Here is a 20261-nt window from a genome sequence, read left to right as displayed (position 1 = left end):
CAGACACAGAAGACAGCGAAGGGTTCTGTCAGCACCAACACTTGGTCGTGTTGTTCCCAGACACAGAAGACAGCTAAGGGTTCTGTCAGCACCAACACTTGGTCGGTCTTGTTCCCAGACACAGAAGACAGCGAAGGGTTCTGTCAGCACCAACACTTGGTCGGTCTTGTTCCCAGACACAGAAGACAGCTAAGGGTTCTGTCAGCACCAACACTTGGTCGTGTTGTTCCCAGACACAGAAGACAGCTAAGGGTTCTGTCAGCACCAACACTTGGTCGTGTTGTTCCCAGACACAGAAGACATTAACAGGTCAGTTGGACCTGCATAGATTCAAAATGTATATTGGTCGGGGCGGGGATATAGCTCAGTTGGTAGCGCGCTGGATTTGTATTCAGTCGGCCGCTGTCAGCGTGAGTTCGATCCCAGGTTCGGCGGAAATTTATTTCAGAGTCAAATTTGTGTGCAGACTCTCTTCGGTGTCCGAACTCCCCCCCCCCGTGTACACTACATTGGGTGTGCACGTTAAAGATCCCACGATTGACAAAAGGGTCTTTCCTGGCAAAAATTGCTTAGGCACAGTTAATAATTGTCTACCTATACCCGTGTGACTTGGAATAATAGGCCGTGAAAGGTAAATATGCGCCGAAATGGCTGCAATTACTGGCCGTATAAAATTTCATCTCACACGGCATCACTGCAGAGCGCCTAGAACTGTACCCACGGAATATGCGCGATATAAGCCTCATTGATTGATTGATTGAATTTGTCCTGGTCGCAAAAACAATTGTTGCGACCAAAGACATCCTGTGTGTGAAAACTATGGGACATTCGTCCCTCCTGGGGTCAGAATGTGACAGCGTCACCCTTCACAGCAGACTCTGCAGTTGTCGGCCTTGAAGAGCGCAAGCTATTTATAGCTCAACGTTCTTATACGTTGATCACACCTGTGCATTGTAGAGTTATGTTTGTGTAGGGACTGGCTGCTGCGGTCTCCTTGCATGTTCTTGGTTGCCTATGCGTAACTATATATAACTGTTTTTATAGGGCTAAGAAATTAGCTCTAAAATTCTCAATCCTGTTTGATTGAACTTCGCCTCCAAAGGTGATTGTTAATAATAATAATATAAAATGAGCATTTATATAGCGCAACATCATAACATTACAATTATGCTCTTTGCGCTTGACACATTTAAAATTAAAACACAGTTATACAAGCATTTACATCTACATTCATAGTCAGCAACGCTTAATTAAAAGCATACACCATCAAACATACATTACAAAAGATTCTTCCACTAACTAAGTAATAAAAACATGAATAAAATAGGTAGTGAAAACAAGGAAATACCAGCTGAATACCCTTAATCAAACAGAACATGTTATCAACAATACTGAAAACAGCCCTAGATGTTTATATACATTATCACATTATCACTAAAACAACAAATACACTACATGTAGTGTTAATTCAAACACTCGCTTACAAGAGCAATGCACCAGATCAAATATGTTTGCGTCAATTAATGAACAAAGACGGAGGTCTGGGAACAACACTGCATGGTCGCCATGACAGACTACCTCTTGTGCATCTTGTCGATCTTGGAGATACGCTCATGGAGCTCGGTGCTGATCTGCATGCGTTCCTCGTCGGCCGCCTTGAGCTGCGACCACAGCATCTCCTTGTGGATGCTGATCTCCTGAATTCGCTCCTTCATCGCCTGCACAGTCAGTCAACACTTAGTGTCAATACAGTACGTGTTCTAGATGATCAAACGTGTAGCCAAGAACTGTACGCTTACGTGTACTTATTGCGTCACCCCTGACTCACTTTTATCCTCCAGTGTTTCAAATGCATACCTTGCTTTGCTCCCACCAAGACTGCACATCTTGGCAAACGCATGATGTAAAAACTAGATTTGATGACGTTACCCGTACACGTGCTGAAAAGTGCAGGTACAAGTGATGACAGGTACAAGTGATGACAGGTATAATGTGATGACAGGTACATGTGATGACAGGTACATGTGATGACAGGTACATGTGATGACAGGTACATGTGATGACAGGTACATGTGATGACAGGTACATGTGATGACAGGTACATGTGATGACAGGTACAAGTGATGACAGGTACAAGTGATGACAGGTACATGTGATGACAGGTACATGTGATGACAGGTATAATGTGATGACAGGTACATGTGATGACAGGTACATGTGATGACAGGTACAAGTGATGACAGGTACATGTGATGACAGGTACATGTGATGACAGGTACAAATGATGACAGGTACATGTGATGACAGGTACAAGTGATGAGAGGTACATGTGATGACAGGTACAAGTGATGACAGGTACATGTGATGACAGGTACAAGTGATGACAGGTACATGTGATGACAGGTACAAGTGATGACAGGTACATGTGATGACAGGTATCAATCAATCAATCAATCAATATGAGGCTTATATCGCGCGTATTCCGTGGGTACAGTTCTAAGCGCAGGGATTTTAGTTTTTTTGTTGTTTTTTGTGCAATTTATATCACGCACATATTTAAGGCGCAGGGATTTATTTATGCCGTGTGAGAGGGAATTTTTTTACACAATACATCACGCATTCACATCGGCCAGCAGATCGCAGCCATTTCGGCGCATTTCCTACTTTTCACGGCCTATTATTCCAAGTCACACGGGTATTTGAGGAACTGGTAGCGAATGTGCGATTGACGAGCGAGTACAAGAATACGTGTCTGATGTGCTTTTCTGAAACCTGGTGGAATGAGGATGTGAGTGATGACAGTGTTGCGATTGAAGGTTTTGGTACGCCTTTTAGAACAGATAGAGACAGCAAGATTAGCTGGAAACGGTGGGGTGGTGGGGTGGGCCTATATGTCAATGAACGGTGGTGTAGCAAGTCAAGCGTAACGGTTAGAAAGCAGCTCAACACACGGGATTTAGATTTACTGTCTGTGTCTTTTAGACCCCGTTATCTCCCCCGCGAGTTTGGTCAGATTTTTGTTACGGTCATCTACACTCCCCCTCACTCCAACCCCTCCCACGCCTCAGCCCAAATAGCAGATGTGATCAGAGAGTTGCAGCTTATCTCCCCTGACGCCCCAAACTTTATTGCAGGTGACTTTAACGACTGTGACTTACGCACGAACCTACCGACTTTCCACCAGTACGTGACTGTCCCTACCCGCAAGAACAAGACAATAGACTTAGTGTATGGAAACGTCCCCAAGGCCTACCGATCGTTTGTTCTCCCTCCCGTAGGTAACTCAGACCACAATAGTGTATTTCTTGTCCCAGCCTACAAACCCAAAATTCAGACAGAACCCGTAGTGAAGAAGTCAGTTAAGGTGTGGTCTCAGGATAGCGTAGAGCAGTTGCAGGGATGTTTTGAGTGTACAGATTGGGACATGTTTCTTGATTCTACTGAAGTGATTTCTGACTATGTCAATTTTTGTGAGGATATGATTGTTCCATCTAAGACAGTGAAATTGTACCCCAACAACAAACCTTGGATTTCAAAGTCTCTCAAAGCCACACTCAACGAGAAAAAGGTAGCATTTCAGACTGGAGATAGAGTAGAAAGGAAAGTAGTACAGAACAAGTTGAGGAAAGAAATTTTGGAAGCGAAGAGACAGTACAAAGAGAAAGTAGAGTCACAGTTTGAATCAGGTAGCTTAGCAGACGCATGGAAAGGACTTAAAACTTTGTCAGGACAGGCCAAATCAAAATCCAGTAGCGATGGCATGCCGATGAAAGAACAGGTTGAATTTTCAGAGAAATTAAACGAGTTCTATTGTAGATTCGAGAAAGATGATTTGAAGGATGATTTAGACAGCGTGACTTCCCAGCTTAAGGTAGATATGGCAGGTGATGAGGAGGACTTTGAAATTCAAGGCAAGACTGTTGAGAAGGTTTTTAGCAAGTTGAATGTAAAGAAAGCAGTTGGTCCTGATAACATCGGTGGACGTGTTTTGAGATCATGTGCCTGTCAGTTGTCCGTTGTTTTTAGCCGTTTGTTTAGTTGGTCTCTGAAAGATTGCACTGTGCCTAGACTCTGGAAAAACTCTACGATCTGCCCTGTCCCCAAGAACAACAAGCCCAAAACCCTGAATGACTATCGCCCTGTAGCTCTCACCTCTATTGTTATGAAGTGCTTTGAACATCAGGTCAAGCCCCATCAGGATCCCTTCCAGTTTGCATACGAGCAGAACAGATGCACAGATGACGCCACACTCACACTCTTACACAACGCATACACACACTTAGAAAAACCTGGCTCTTTTGTACGCATTCTTTTCATAGACTTCTCTTCTGCCTTCAACACTATCCAACCCTGCCTCATGGCCCGGAAACTTCTCCTCTACAGCGTGACTCCAAGGCTTATCCTGTGGATTATCAACTTTCTCGTTAACAGAACCCAGTCAGTCCGCTTTCAGACAGCTCTCTCTTCCCTTAGGTCCACCTCCATAGGCTCTCCACAGGGTACAGTTATCTCCCCTGTGTTGTTCACACTCTACACTAACGACTGCAGTGGCACTGACTCCACCCTTCTTATCAAATATTCAGATGATACAGCGCTAGAAGATCTCTCCAATAGTGACGCAACTTACTTTGCAGAAGTAGAACGTTTCAACGCCTGGTGTAAAGACAACTTTTTAGACCTAAATGTGACAAAGACCAAAGAACTTCTGATAGACTTTAGAAGAAACCCTGCCCCTGTCCCTGACCTGATGATTGATGGTGTGACTGTTGAGCGTGTGACTGAATATAAGTATCTTGGCACAGTTATCGATGATAAGCTGTCCTTCAATGCAAACACCACCCTCATACACAAAAAATGTCAGTCACGCATCTACTGCCTTCAGAAACTTAGGAAGTTGAATGTGAACTCTTCTATCCTTCAAACTTTCTACCGCTCTTTCATCGAGTCTGTCATCACTTTTGGTTTTGTGTCCTGGTATGGAGGTCTAAGTGTGAAGAACAGGAATGTCCTAGTGCGAATGGTGAATGTCAGTAGCAAGGTGATTGGCAGGCAGCAAGCAAGTGTGGAGTCCCTGTATGAAAAGCGTGTGGTGAGAAAGAGTAGGCGGATAGCTTCAGATAGGTCCCATGTCCTAGCCCACCTCTATGAACTCCTTCCCTCTGGCCGTAGACTTCGCACACACAAAGCTAGGACACTCAGGCTGCAAAACAGCTTCATCCCCAAATCCATCACCCTTAGCAACATGTAAACACATCCACATACCCGACTCAGCCCCTCTTCTGCCAGTGCAATCAGTAGTAATGTACATGTATGTATTGGTTTTATGTACAACCGTATATTTCCTGCGATATATTGTATGTTATGATATTTTGCAATGATGTTTAGCCATAGTTCGTTATACGCGTAGGTGTGCGTGAATATGTAAGCGCAGTGCTTTAAAGATGTCCATGTTATATAGTGCTATATGTTTTTATGTTAAATCAATGTCTTGTTTGTATTATTGTTATGTACCACCCCTGAATTTCTCTATGAGATAATAAAGTATTCTTATTCTTATTCTTATTTTGGTGGACATTTTTATCTATGCCTATACAATTTTGCCAGGAAAGACCCTTTTGTCAATCGTGGGATCTTTAACGTGCACACCCCAATGTAGTGTACACGAAGGGACCTCGGTTTTTCGTCTCATCCGAAAGACTAGCACTTGAACCCACCACCTAGGTTAGGAAAGGGGGGAGAAAATTGCTAACGCCCTGACCCAGGGTCAAACTCGCAACCTCTCGCTTCCGAGCGCAAGTGCGTTACCATTCGGCCACCCAGTCCATCTGATACAAGTGATGACAGGTACATGTGATGACAGGTACACATGATGACAGGTACATGTGATGACAGGTACAAGTGATGACAGGTACAAGTGATGACAGGTACAAGTGATGACAGGTACATGTGATGACAGGTACAAGTGATGACAGGTACATGTGATGACAGGTACAAGTGATGACAGGTACATGTGATGACAGGTACATGTGATGACAGGTACATGTGATGACAGGTACAAGTGATGACAGGTACATGTGATGACAGGTACAAGTGATGACAGGTACATGTGATGATAGGTACAAGTGATGACAGGTACATGTGATGACAGGTACAAGTGATGACAGGTACATGTGATGACAGGTACAAGTGATGACAGGTACATGTGATGACAGGTACAAGTGATGACAGGTACATGTGATGACAGGTACAAGTGATGACAGGTACATGTGATGACAGGTACAAGTGATGACAGGTACATGTGATGACAGGTACAAGTGATGACAGGTACAAGTGATGACAGGTACATGTGATGATAGGTACAAGTGATGACAGGTACAAGTGATGACAGGTACATGTGATGACAGGTATATCTGGGTAAAACTAATGGACAAAGGGACAACAGGAGGAAGGGAGGTTTAGTGTCCTCTAGTTGAACGGATCTCACATTGCAGGCATAACTGCATGTAATAATTTGAGTTTGGAAAATACATTTTCTAACTAGGTTCAAGGTCAGTATGTACTTGTCTGACACAGAACTTTAGTTCCAGCATTTATATACAAGCTATACAATCCTTTGGCAAAATTGTATTGTTCTAGCCATTAGCTGTTCCAGTGTTTTGGCTGGATAAAGCACATCAACACTTTCCTTTGGGTCATTTTTCATATCTTTGTTATCCCACAGATGGGAAATTCAGGTTGCTACAAGTCCCACTTGAAAGTTAGCAGCAACGACAGATGTGCTATTCAGGTGTTGTGTGTGCCTGTTTAGGTGTTGTGTGTTTCTGTTTAGGTGTTGTGTGTGCCTGTTTAGGTGTAATTAGCTAACAGCACTTCTGGCATACTGACCAAGGTCTTTACAGTTGTAACACAGCGGTAGGACACATGTCTCCCATTCTAAACGTCAAGTTGATCTACCATGTCTTCCCCAGCCTGGACTGGAACCCCCGACCCGAGGATCACATGACCAGTGACCAACTGAGCTACCAGGCCCTCACATGCAACGTGCAGCATCCTTACAGGAGAGAGAAGAAACACAAGACACGAAACTTCTGGTCTCAAGTTGCAACTTCCTCTTCTGTTGGGTGAGGACCTGAAGTCAGATTGGTCGTTGAGCATGTCCGACAGACAGGCAGACAGACAGCCAGATAGAGAGAGATCAAATCAAATTAAATAAAATTTTATTTTACGAGGGTTTTGGCATAAGCAATGCAAACGAGAGAGTGAGAGAGGGAGAGAGAGAATTAGAGAGGGAGAGAGAGAGTGAGAAAGGGAGAGAGAGAATTAGAGACGCATGACACAAAACTCACTGTCTCCAGTTGCAGCTTCCTCTTCTCCTGGGTCATGACCTCGTCGGATCGGTCGTTGAGCATGTCACGCAGTCGCTTCACCTCCAGCTTCATGATGTTCTCGTTCACCATGTTGTCCTGATAACAACAACAACAACAATATACCTTATTTGTATAACGGTCTCACCCAACAACGACTGTCTGGATCTGTGTAAAATGTCATACTTTGGTCCAAAATACAAATAATATTTATATATCGATCCATTTTACATGTAGTTACAATTCTTTTTTTCTTTTTTTTTATGACTGAACACACAAACATGAACATTTTTGTAGTCTCAGCAAGCTGCCTAAATATGAATTTCAGGTGGCCGCTGCTCTCACAAGGCTCAAAGAAGGGAAATCCAGTGTTTAATCAATATATTAATACCCCTTGATCACTAATAAAGATTTACATCACTGGGTCTGGTACAAAATATCACAATCCTGCATAAATACTGCTTCAGGTTTAAATGAGATCACGTTATCAGGTACATCCTGGTATAACGACCGCCAGTGAAGAACAGCAAAATGTTGCAACTTGATTCTTTTACGGTGATGATCGAGTAGGATTGTTTTTTTCAGACTCTGCCCCCCTCCCCCCCCCCCCCTCCTTCGAAGACCAACCGTCTCCATCTTTCCGTTCATCATCAGAGAAGTCAGGACAACAAGACCTACGCCTGAGGAGAAAGAGAAACAAATATTATTGACAAAAAATAGAAGAGAGTTAGAGGAAGAGTGTGAAATACCTGTTTCTTCTTGATGAGGGTTCTGAGCTCTCTCTCAGAGTTGTCGTTGTAGAGCATGATCTCCTCGATCTTGCTGGTCAGGTCCCACTTCTCCGCTCCACTCGTCTCCAGCTCTCGCGTCACACGGCGAATGTCATCCTGCCCGCACACACAGCAACAGCATGTGTTTGGTTGGTCTCTTCTTTTGGTAGTGCAATAGCGTTAATTATGGATTGTTATCATCATTTACATAAAAACTTATCTGTTAATCCAAACAATGATATAATTACTGTGATGTTCTTAACTACACTTTAACATGGAATGTATGTATGTATGTATGTATGTATGTATGTATGTATGTATGTAGGTATGTATGTAGGTATGTATGTAGGTATGTATGTAGGTATGTATGCATGTGTATTGGTGTGTCGGTGTGTCAGGTGTGCAAGAAAAAAGGGTATTTTTATATCATGGGTTTTATGAATTTTCTTCTTTTATTCTTTTATAGTTATTAATTAATGACCTATATGTGCTGATGACTAAATTAATTTCCTTTGTTGGATCAATAAAATGTTATGAGTTATGAGTTATGAGTTTTCAACATCAAACTGTTTGTGGGCGTAATCTGAAGATCAAACTGTTTGTGGGCGTAATCTCAACATCAAACTGTTTGTGGACGTAATCTGAACATCAAACTGCCAGTGGGCGTAATCTGAAGATCAAACTGTTAGTGGACGTAATCTGAACATCAAACTGTTAGTGGGCGTAATCTGAACATGAAACTGTTAGTGGACGTAATCTGAACATCAAACTGTTAGTGGGCGTAATCTGAACATCAAACTGTTAGTGGGCGTAATCTGAACATCAAACTGTTAGTGGGCGTAATCTGAACATGAAACTGTTAGTGGACGTAATCTGAACATCAAACTGTTAGTGGGCGTAATCTGAACATCAAACTGTTAGTGGGCGTAATCTGAACATCAAACTGTTAGTGGGCGTAATCTGAACATCAAACTGTTAGTGGGCGTAATCTGAACATCAAACTGTTAGTGGGCGTAATCTGAACATCAAACTGTTAGTGGGCGTAATCTGAACATCAAACTGTTAGTGGGCGTAATCTGAACATCAAACTGTTAGTGGGCGTAATCTGAACATCAAACTGTTAGTGGGCGTAATCTGAACATCAAACTGTTTGTGGACGTAATCTGAACATCAAACTGTTAGAGGGCGTAATCTCAACATCAAACTGTTTGTGGACGTAATCTGAACATCAAACTGCCAGTGGGCGTAATCTGAACATCAAACTGTTTGTGGACGTAATCTGAACATCAAACTGTTTGTGGGCGTAATCTGAAGATCAAACTGTTTGTGGGCGTAATCTCAACATCAAACTGTTTGTGGACGTAATCTGAACATCAAACTGCCAGTGGGCGTAATCTGAAGATCAAACTGTTAGTGGGTGTAATCCCGTTAGAAAATATATAGATAAGTCGGGAGATTATCCAACCTTAAAAGTGTGAATAGCATCAAAGCTCTAGCTTCAAAAACATCCACGATAACCTCAACGTTAAGTTTTAGAAAACAAGCATGACCCCACTCTGACCCCAAAATTTGATGAGGATCAACCAAACTGGGGTCACTCCGTGAGATCATTAAACCCTAAAAGGGTGCAAAGTTTCAGAGGTCTAGCTTTAAAAACTTCCAAGATAACCTCAACGTTAAGTGTTTTTTTGTCCATGGCCGGCCGGCCATACAAATATGAATCCTAATTACTCACCAATTACTCAGGTGAGTCAAAAACGGTAATTTCAATACAAATACACTTTAAAGAAACTCTAGTGTACATAAAAGATGAGGCGCAAAAATTTACACACAAAAAAGAAAAAAAAGTCATTTAAACAAAAACAGACTTGATAGAAACTCCAGTGTACATAAAAGATAAAGCACATAAATGCAAAAAGAGAAGGAAAACCATGTACCTGTAGACGTTTGAGCTGCAGGGAGAGCAGGGTGTGGGTGTTGTTCTTGGCGTCCAGATCCTGGGTCAGATCGCTAAGCTTTTGTTCCATTGACACTTTCTCCTCGTTGGAACGTTCGCCCGACATGCGCCCGATCCTCCGCTCCAGCTGCTGCAGGGCAAAGTCCTGCAACACAAAACATCATGTTCATGTTGTACATTTCAGAATTTGTTGTTTTATGTGTGTGTGTGTGTGTGTGTGTGTGTGTGTGTGTGTGTGTGTGTGTGTGTGTGTGTGTGTGTGTGTGTGTGTGTGTGTGTGTGTGTGTGTGTGTGTGTGTGTGTGTGTGTGTGTGCATGCGTGCGTGCATGTAAGTGTGTGTGTGTGCATTTGTGTGCGTGTGTGGGTGTATGTGTGTGTACAGCAGTATGCATGCATGCATTCATCTGTCTTTGTGCATTCACAAAAATAAAATTAAATGTCATTGTAGTACTTAAATTTAAACAATTCTTCATTTCAAATAAAGTGTTCACATGTGGGCATCGACTGTTTGATTCTGCCCTATAATACTTACAAATATGCATGCGCATTTAATTTCTTTTCAATTGTGTGTTATTTTGAATACTGACTTGGAATCAAACTGCGTGACAAGACAAGGAGCGTACCTGACCGTAGAGGATCTCCTGTTGTTTGAGTGAGTCGTGGTCCAGACGGTTGACTTTGCTGTTCAGGTTCCGCATGGCAGCGTAGCTTCCCTGAAACGATGACAAACACATCCTTTCAAACACCAGCTGTCATGCTTACACTTTGCTTTCTTATTCATCCCAGTTGTTTCATCTCCACATATATAGCAGCCTCACAACGATATTCATCCCAGTTGTTTCATCTCCACATAGCAGCCTCACAACGATATTCATCCCAGTTGTTTCATCTCCACATAGCAGCCTCACAATGATATCCATCCCAGTTGTTTCATCTCCACATAGCAGCCTCACAACGATATTCATCCCAGTTGTTTCATCTCCACATAGCAGCCTCACAACGATATTCATCCCAGTTGTTTCATCTCCACATAGCAGCCTCACAATGATATCCATCCCAGTTGTTTCATCTCCACATAGCAGCCTCACAACGATATTCATCCCAGTTGTTTCATCTCCACATAGCAGCCTCACAATGATATCCATCCCAGTTGTTTCATCTCCACATAGCAGCCTCACAATGATATTCATCCCAGTTGTTTCATCTCCACATAGCAGCCTCACAACGATATTCATCCCAGTTGTTTCATCTCCACATAGCAGCCTCACAACGATATTCATCCCAGTTGTTTCATCTCCACATAGCAGCCTCACAACGATATTCATCCCAGTTGTTTCATCTCCACATAGCAGCCTCACAACGATATTCATCCCAGCTGTTTCATCTCCACATAGCAGCCTCACAACGATATTCATCCCAGTTGTTTCATCTCCACATAGCAGCCTCACAACGATATTCATCCCAGTTGTTTCATCTCCACATAGCAGCCTCACAACGATATTCATCCCAGTTGTTTCATCTCCACATAGCAGCCTCACAACGATATTCATCCCAGTTGTTTCATCTCCACATAGCAGCCTCACAACGATATTCATCCCAGTTGTTTCATCTCCACATAGCAGCCTCACAACGATATTCATCCCAGTTGTTTCATCTCCACAGCTGCCTCACAACGATATTCATCCCAGTTGTTTCATCTCCACATAGCAGCCTCACAACGATATTCATCCCAGTTGTTTCATCTCCACATAGTAGCCTCACAATGATATTCATCCCAGTTGTTTCATCTCCACATAGCAGCCTCACAATGATATTCATCCCAGTTGTTTCATCTCCACATAGCAGCCTCACAACGATATTCATCCCAGTTGTTTCATCTCCACATAGTAGCCTCACAACGATATTCATCCCAGTTGTTTCATCTCCACATAGCAGCCTCACAACGATATTCATCCCAGTTGTTTCATCTCCACATAGCAGCCTCACAACGATATTCATCCCAGTTGTTTCATCTCCACATAGCAGCCTCACAACGATATTCATCCCAGTTGTTTCATCTCCACATAGCAGCCTCACAACGATATTCATCCCAGTTGTTTCATCTCCACATAGCAGCCTCACAACGATATTCATCCCAGTTGTTTCATCTCCACATAGCAGCCTCACAACGATATTCATCCCAGTTGTTTCATCTCCACATAGCAGCCTCACAATGATATCCATCCCAGTTGTTTCATCTCCACATATATAGCAGCCTCACAACGATATTCATCCCAGTTGTTTCATCTCCACATAGCAGCCTCACAATGATATCCATCCCAGTTGTTTCATCTCCACATAGCAGCCTCACAACGATATTCATCCCAGTTGTTTCATCTCCACATAGCAGCCTCACAACGATATTCATCCCAGTTGTTTCATCTCCACATAGTAGCCTCACAATGATATTCATCCCAGTTGTTTCATCTCCACATAGCAGCCTCACAATGATATTCATCCCAGTTGTTTCATCTCCACATAGCAGCCTCACAATGATATTCATCCCAGTTGTTTCATCTCCACATAGCAGCCTCACAACGATATTCATCCCAGTTGTTTCATCTCCACATAGCAGCCTCACAACGATATTCATCCCAGTTGTTTCATCTCCACATAGCAGCCTCACAACGATATTCATCCCAGTTGTTTCATCTCCACATAGCAGCCTCACAACGATATTCATCCCAGTTGTTTCATCTCCACATAGCAGCCTCACAACGATATTCATCCCAGTTGTTTCATCTCCACATAGCAGCCTCACAATGATATTCATCCCAGTTGTTTCATCTCCACATAGCAGCCTCACAACGATATTCATCCCAGTTGTTTCATCTCCACATAGCAGCCTCACAACGATATTCATCCCAGTTGTTTCATCTCCACATAGCAGCCTCACAACGATATTCATCCCAGTTGTTTCATCTCCACATAGCAGCCTCACAACGATATTCATCCCAGTTGTTTCATCTCCACATAGCAGCCTCACAATGATATCCATCCCAGTTGTTTCATCTCCACATAGCAGCCTCACAATGATATTCATCCCAGTTGTTTCATCTCCACATAGCAGCCTCACAACGATATTCATCCCAGTTGTTTCATCTCCACATAGCAGCCTCACAACGATATTCATCCCAGTTGTTTCATCTCCACATAGCAGCCTCACAACGATATTCATCCCAGTTGTTTCATCTCCACATAGCAGCCTCACAACGATATTCATCCCAGTTGTTTCATCTCCACATAGCAGCCTCACAACGATATTCATCCCAGTTGTTTCATCTCCACATAGCAGCCTCACAACGATATTCATCCCAGTTGTTTCATCTCCACATAGCAGCCTCACAACGATATTCATCCCAGTTGTTTCATCTCCACATAGCAGCCTCACAACGATATTCATCCCAGTTGTTTCATCTCCACATAGCAGCCTCACAACGATATTCATCCCAGTTGTTTCATCTCCACATAGCAGCCTCACAACGATATTCATCCCAGTTGTTTCATCTCCACATAGCAGCCTCACAATGATATCCATCCCAGTTGTTTCATCTCCACATAGCAGCCTCACAACGATATTCATCCCAGTTGTTTCATCTCCACATAGCAGCCTCACAACGATATTCATCCCAGTTGTTTCATCTCCACATAGCAGCCTCACAATGATATCCATCCCAGTTGTTTCATCTCCACATAGCAGCCTCACAATGATATTCATCCCAGTTGTTTCATCTCCACATAGCAGCCTCACAACGATATTCATCCCAGTTGTTTCATCTCCACATAGCAGCCTCACAACGATATTCATCCCAGTTGTTTCATCTCCACATAGCAGCCTCACAACGATATTCATCCCAGTTGTTTCATCTCCACATAGCAGCCTCACAACGATATTCATCCCAGTTGTTTCATCTCCACATAGCAGCCTCACAATGATATTCATCCCAGTTGTTTCATCTCCACATAGCAGCCTCACAACGATATTCATCCCAGTTGTTTCATCTCCACATAGCAGCCTCACAACGATATTCATCCCAGTTGTTTCATCTCCACATAGCAGCCTCACAACGATATTCATCCCAGTTGTTTCATCTCCACATAGCAGCCTCACAACGATATTCATCCCAGTTGTTTCATCTCCACATAGTAGCCTCACAATGATATTCATCCCAGTTGTTTCATCTCCACATAGCAGCCTCACAACGATATTCATCCCAGTTGTTTCATCTCCACATAGCAGCCTCACAATGATATTCATCCCAGTTGTTTCATCTCCACATAGCAGCCTCACAATGATATTCAATCCAATTCTCTTTACTTGGAAAACGGGCCTAGGAGGTGACCAACTTTTCACATCCTTGTCGATAATTTTCACCCACATTTTTCCTGGTTAATACCTGCAAGATTACTGCCTTTTGGGGTGTTGCAGGTAGCTTTGTTTCCTCCTTGGGGATGAAGCTACCAGGGGAAGGGATTGTGTTGGAGGTGCGGGTAGAGGGGTAGCCCTCCCGGTGCTCCCCCTTGGACCTCCCTAGTCTAGGACCCTGGGTCTTCGCGAGGTGGCCATTGTGGCGTAATCCCTCCGGACTAGCATAACGTTTCCCTATCCCAAGACCGACCGTGCGTGGTCTATGACCACATCCTCTACGAGGTGACCCTATCAACTAGGCAGCGCAAGCCCCTAGGCGAAACACGGCGGATCTAGAGGAGAGAACCTCGATAAAAAATTTGAGCTGCCATGAAGACGGAGCATGTTGGCTGAGGACAGCGGGCAGACCTTCTGTGCCGACACCCATCTACAGGAGAAAACCAGGCATGCACGCATCAAACCCAACATGGCCATACAAACGGAAACGGAAAACTGCCTTTTGATCCTCAACCCTTGTTAACTGGATAATTGGCCTCCGGATGATTTTCACATATAATTTCTTTTTTTCTTGTTTTTAATTCTTTTTACGTATATGTATACCATACCGGAACCAACAGAAGAGAAACATTAGTGGCGTAAGGCGAAAATACAACATTTAGTCAAGCTTTCGTACTCACAGAATGACACTGAAAGTACTACATTTTTTTTCACCAAGACCGTATGGTAGCATCGTCAGTCCACCGCTCGTAGCAAAGGCAGTGAAATTGACTTGCCAGAATAGTGCGGTAGTGGTTAGGCTGAGCAGGATAGCATGCTTTTCTGTATCTCTGTTCTTTTTAACTTTCTGAGCTTGTTTTTAATTCAAATATATCGTATCTATATGTTTTTGGAATCAGGAACCGACAAGGAATGAGATAAAATTGTTTTTAAATCGATTTCGGAAATTTAATTTTAATCATAATGTTCATATTATTAATTTTGAGAGCTTGTTTTAAATCCGAATAGCTGGGACCAGGCTACCTCCAAATCAGTACCGGGGCGACCATCCCCAACCCAGCGGGTCACAGGTGGTGGATAGTGAACGGTCCTTAGATATAGGGGTTAGCTGCGAATAAGCTAACTTTAGCAAATAAGCAATCCCAAACCAACTGGCGATGTTCCTATCAGGACGGGGTGGGGTAGAGGGTGGCTCCACTACTTCTACAAAATGCCTTACATGTCCAATGACAGGTTCATCATGGCGATTAAGAGCCGCCATAAAAGCTCTAGCTACAGGGAAGGACATTTTAATTACAATGTTCAAAATTTTAATGACCAAACTCATCAATTAATTTCTAAGCCTTCATGCTGAAATGCAATACCAAAGTCCGGCCTGCGTCGAGGATTACTTGGCCAAAGTTTCAATCAATTTCATTGAAAAATGAGGGTGTGACAGTGCCGCCTCAACTTTTACAAAAAGCCGGATATGACGTCATCTAAGACATTTTCCAAAAAATGAAAAAAACTTCTGGGGATATCATACCCAGGAACTCTCATGTAAAGTTTCATGAAGATCGGTCCAGTAGTTTTCTATGTAACACTCTACACACACACACACACAGACACACAGACACACACACACACAGACACACATACACCACGACCCTCGTGTCGATTCCCCGTCTATGTTAAAACATTTAGTCAAAACTTGACTAAATGTAAAAACCACACAAATAAACGTCCTCACAAAACGACAAAACAACTATACAGAGTCACATGGCCCCAATAGGCCCCACTACACAGTTGGTATAAACCTATTTTCTATCTCCATATAATGTCACGTACCTGGATGACGGCCTCCACGTCACGCTCCTGGGTGCGGCACTGGTGCAGATCTTCCTGCTTCTTGAAGAGGATGTCACGCATGATCTTCAGGTCGGTTTCCATCGCCTTCTGCCGCGTCTCCTCATTCGTCAGCATGGTGTCCATAGCCTGGGCCTTCTCCTCCGCCGTCAGCGTGGCCTCCGTCGCCATCTTCAGCTTCTCCGTCAGGGCCATGCGCATGTCCTTGGCTTGCTGCAATCTGGGGGAGGGGAGAGGGAAAGTACAGTCACACCTGCCCTAGCCACCAACTCTTGATATTATGATCACCTGCCCGTATCAGTCAACCTCCCCCCCCCTCCCCCCCCCCCCCCCCCCCTTAGGAGATGGAGATTTTCTTCAATCTCCCCCCTCCCCACCACCCAACTTCCAAAACAAAATTTTGATTAACCACCTTTGGTTGGTCCCTTGGGTGGTCATCATAAACAGTTTTATGTGCAGCTTGATAACACACACACACACACACACACACACACACACACACACACACACACACACACACACACCCCCACACGCACACACACACACACACACACACACACACACACCCACACACACACACACACACACACACACACACACACACACACACACACACACACACACACACACACACAGACACACACACACACACAATCTTACTTGTTGGTTTTGTCGACCACGTCTTTCTTGAGCTGTGTGACGGTGGATCGCGTTGTTTCCAGGTCCATGGCTGTTCTGTCCACCGTGCGCTTCAGAGAGTCCAGCTGTTCACCAAGATAACCACCACTGTTATTTCTTTGTCACACAAATAAACACTACTACTACTACTAGTTATAATATTAACTAACTTTTATCATTGCGCAAGTCCTGTAAACAGCTTCAAGCACTTTACAATTCCACACCCACACCCCTCACAGATCCCCCTCCCCAACACATAAACACCCCACCCTTTCACCTCATCGGCAAACTGTACGCGCTGTGTCTCAGACTCCTGGAAGTCACGGCGTATTTTTGATGACGTGCGCTTGGCGATGGAGATTTTCTTCAATCTCACACCCCCCCCCCCCCCCCCTCACACATCCCCCCTCCACAAAACACTCCCACCCTCTCACCTCATCGGCAAACTGTACGCGCTGTGTCTCAGACTCCTGGAAGTCTCGCCTCAGCTTGGAGGAGGTGCGCTCCGCGATGGAGATTTTCTTCTCCTGCTCCTGGTTGTTCTCCACCTCAGTGTCCAGGAACTGCTGCTTCTCCCGGATCCCCTCCTCCTTCCGCCGCACCTCCACCTTCATCCGCGCCAGTTGCTAGCAGACACACATAATGCAGGTAAGGTAAGGTAAAGGTAAGGTAAGGTAAGGTAAGGTTAAGGTGAGGTGAGGTAAGGTAGGGTAAGGTAAAGGTAAGGTAAGGTAAGGTTAAGGTAAGGTTAAGGTGAGGTGAGGTAAGGTAGGGTAAGGTAAAGGTAAGGTAAGGTAAGGTTAAGGTAAGGTTAAGGTAAGGTAAGGTAAGGTTAAGGTTAAGGTTAAGGTAAGGTAAGGTAAGGTTAAGGTGAGGTGAGGTAAGGTAAGGTAGGGTAATAAGGTAGTACGGTACCGTTATGTCATAAATAAATTCAGGCATGATTTCCCTCATGGAAATTCGTGTTGCTTTCTCCTTCAAATCAAACAAGTAGACAAAATGTCTTATCATATGATATGCTGCTTTTTCTTTTATCAAATTTACTTAACAAATAAATTTATCTTCTCTGTGAATATCATCAAAACTTTAATTTCAACTTTCATGCTCAAGTGCATGGTTGCTGGGCGGCATTAGGTTGCTTTGTGCTTCAATGTATCATCAAAAATTGAAACCTTTTGATGCTCAAGCCGTTTCTGCGCAGCACAAGTTTGTCCTGTGCACAAGTTTGTCCTGTGCTAAGAAAGAGATGACGTTGATTGACTTACAGCAGCCAGGAGGTCCATCTCTTTGTCTCGGCGCTGCATCTGCTCGATGGTGTTCTCCCACTGCGAGATCAGCTCCTGGCGCTCTGAGTGAATCTTGCGGAAATCCTCAGCCGTTTTGTCCAGCTCAATCTGTGGTAACAAACACAAACACTCACAGTCTGAACAACGTTATGCTCTATTTCTGTCTTGTGGAAATCCTCCGCCGTCTTGTTCAGATCAATCTGTGGCAACAAACACAAACACGTACAGTCTAAAACAATGTTATGCTCTATTTCTGCCTTGTGGAAATCCTCAGCCGTTCTCCTCGGTGTCCGAACACCCTCGTGTGTAAACGCAAGCACAAGACCAAGTGCGCACGAAAAAGATCCTGTAATCCATATGTCAGAGTTCGGTGGGTTATAGAAACACGAAAATACCCAGCATGCTTCCTCCGAAAGCGGCGTATGGCTGCCTAAATGGCGGGGTAAAAACGGTCATACACGTAAAAGCCGTGGGAGTTTCAGCACATGAACAAACAAACAAACAAACAATCTGTGGTAACAAACACAAACATGTACAGTCTAAACCAACATTATGCTCTATTTCTGCCTTGTCCAAATCCTCAGCCGTCTTGTCCGGCTCAACATATTTAATAATACATTGTGACATAATAATGTTCTACTGCTGATATGTTGAAGTCAACGAGAAATACTTTGTTCTTGAAATTCTTTGTCACTCCTTTGGGAGACATGCATATATGCAAATGAAGTAAAAGAATTCTTATGACGCTACTATTGGTATTATTGACGTTTTCTTGAACATGGTTTAGCTTTAGACGTCAGAGATTTCACATTAAAATCAGAAATCAACAAGTCGCGTAAGGCGAAATTACTACATTTAGTCAAGCTGTGGAACTCACAGAATGAAACTGAACGTAGTCCGCCGCTAGTGCAAAAGGCAGTGAAAGTGACGAGCCTGTTTGGCGCGGTAGCGGTTGCGCTGTGCTTCATAGCACGCTTTACTGTACCTCTCTTTATTTTAACTTTCTGAGCGTGTTTTTAATCCAAACATATCATATCTATATGATTTTAGAATCAGGAACCGACAAGGAATACGATGAAGTTGTTTTTAAATAGATTTCGGAAAGTTAATTTTGATCATAAGTTTTATATTTTTAATTTTCAGAGCTTGTTTTTAATCCAAATATAACATATTTATATGTTTTTGGAATCAGAGCATGATAGAGAATAAGATGAACGTAAATTTGGATCGTTTTATAATTTTTTTATTTTTTTTTACAATTTTCAGATTTTTAATGACCAAAGTCATTAATTAATTTTTAAGCCACCAAGCTGAAATGCAATACTGAAGTCCGGCCTTTGTCGAAGATTGCTTGGCCAAAATTTCAATCAATTTGATTGAAAAATGAGGGTGTGACAGTGCCGCCTCAACTTTTACAAAAAGCCGGATATGACGTCATCTTCTTCTTCTGCGTTCGACGGTTGTGTCTAGGGTCGTAGTTCCGCTGCTGTCGTGAACTGGAACGTCGCTTTCAGGTCTTCTGACGTTCCCCAGAGCTTGGTCTCCAGTGTAGCTCCTTCTGGCCAGATCTGGTTCCGCAGCAGAGTGAAGTTTGTGCATGTATTCAATACATGTTCTACTGTCTGGTCGGCCGCCCCACAATCGCACAATGCCGACTCTGCTACGCCGATCCTTTTCAGGTGCGCTTTAAAGCCGCAGTGCCCTGTACGCAGCCGGAAGATGGCAGTCTGCTCTGCACGGCTGAGGCGGTGGATGGGGTCTTGGTCTGGCTTGTAGCCTCCGTTTCTTTCTTTGAATGCTGTCTTCCAGCGATGCTTGATGAGGGTTTTGGTCTCTCGGAAGGACAGGCTGGTTTCTGGTTGTTCCTGTCTTCCTGCATCTTTGGCCAGACCATCCGCCTTCTCATTTCCAGCAATGCCGCAGTGCGCTGGAATCCACTGCAGAACTACGGAGGC

The 20261-nt window shown here is 43.6% G+C and overlaps 1 protein-coding gene across 1 annotated transcript in view; it reads right to left on the bottom strand.

The window, feature by feature from the left end:
- Positions 1-20261, bottom strand: part of LOC138945804 (coiled-coil domain-containing protein 39-like) — a 75811-nt gene that overhangs the window by 40702 nt on the left and 14848 nt on the right. The window contains exons 6-14 of the mRNA XM_070317314.1: positions 18286-18414; positions 17455-17646; positions 17003-17106; positions 16325-16562; positions 10716-10805; positions 10072-10236; positions 8114-8251; positions 7347-7463; positions 1579-1718 (exon numbers count right to left, since the gene is read on the bottom strand). Of these exons, the coding sequence (XP_070173415.1) occupies positions 1579-1718; positions 7347-7463; positions 8114-8251; positions 10072-10236; positions 10716-10805; positions 16325-16562; positions 17003-17106; positions 17455-17646; positions 18286-18414 (1313 nt within the window). The remainder of the gene's footprint in view (positions 1-1578; positions 1719-7346; positions 7464-8113; positions 8252-10071; positions 10237-10715; positions 10806-16324; positions 16563-17002; positions 17107-17454; positions 17647-18285; positions 18415-20261) is intronic.

Source organism: Littorina saxatilis, linkage group LG13 (assembly GCF_037325665.1).
Source record: "Littorina saxatilis isolate snail1 linkage group LG13, US_GU_Lsax_2.0, whole genome shotgun sequence".
NCBI lineage: Eukaryota > Metazoa > Mollusca > Gastropoda > Littorinimorpha > Littorinidae > Littorina > Littorina saxatilis.
Note: the sequence above shows the minus strand (reverse complement) of the source record. Positions and strands in the feature narration are given on the sequence as shown.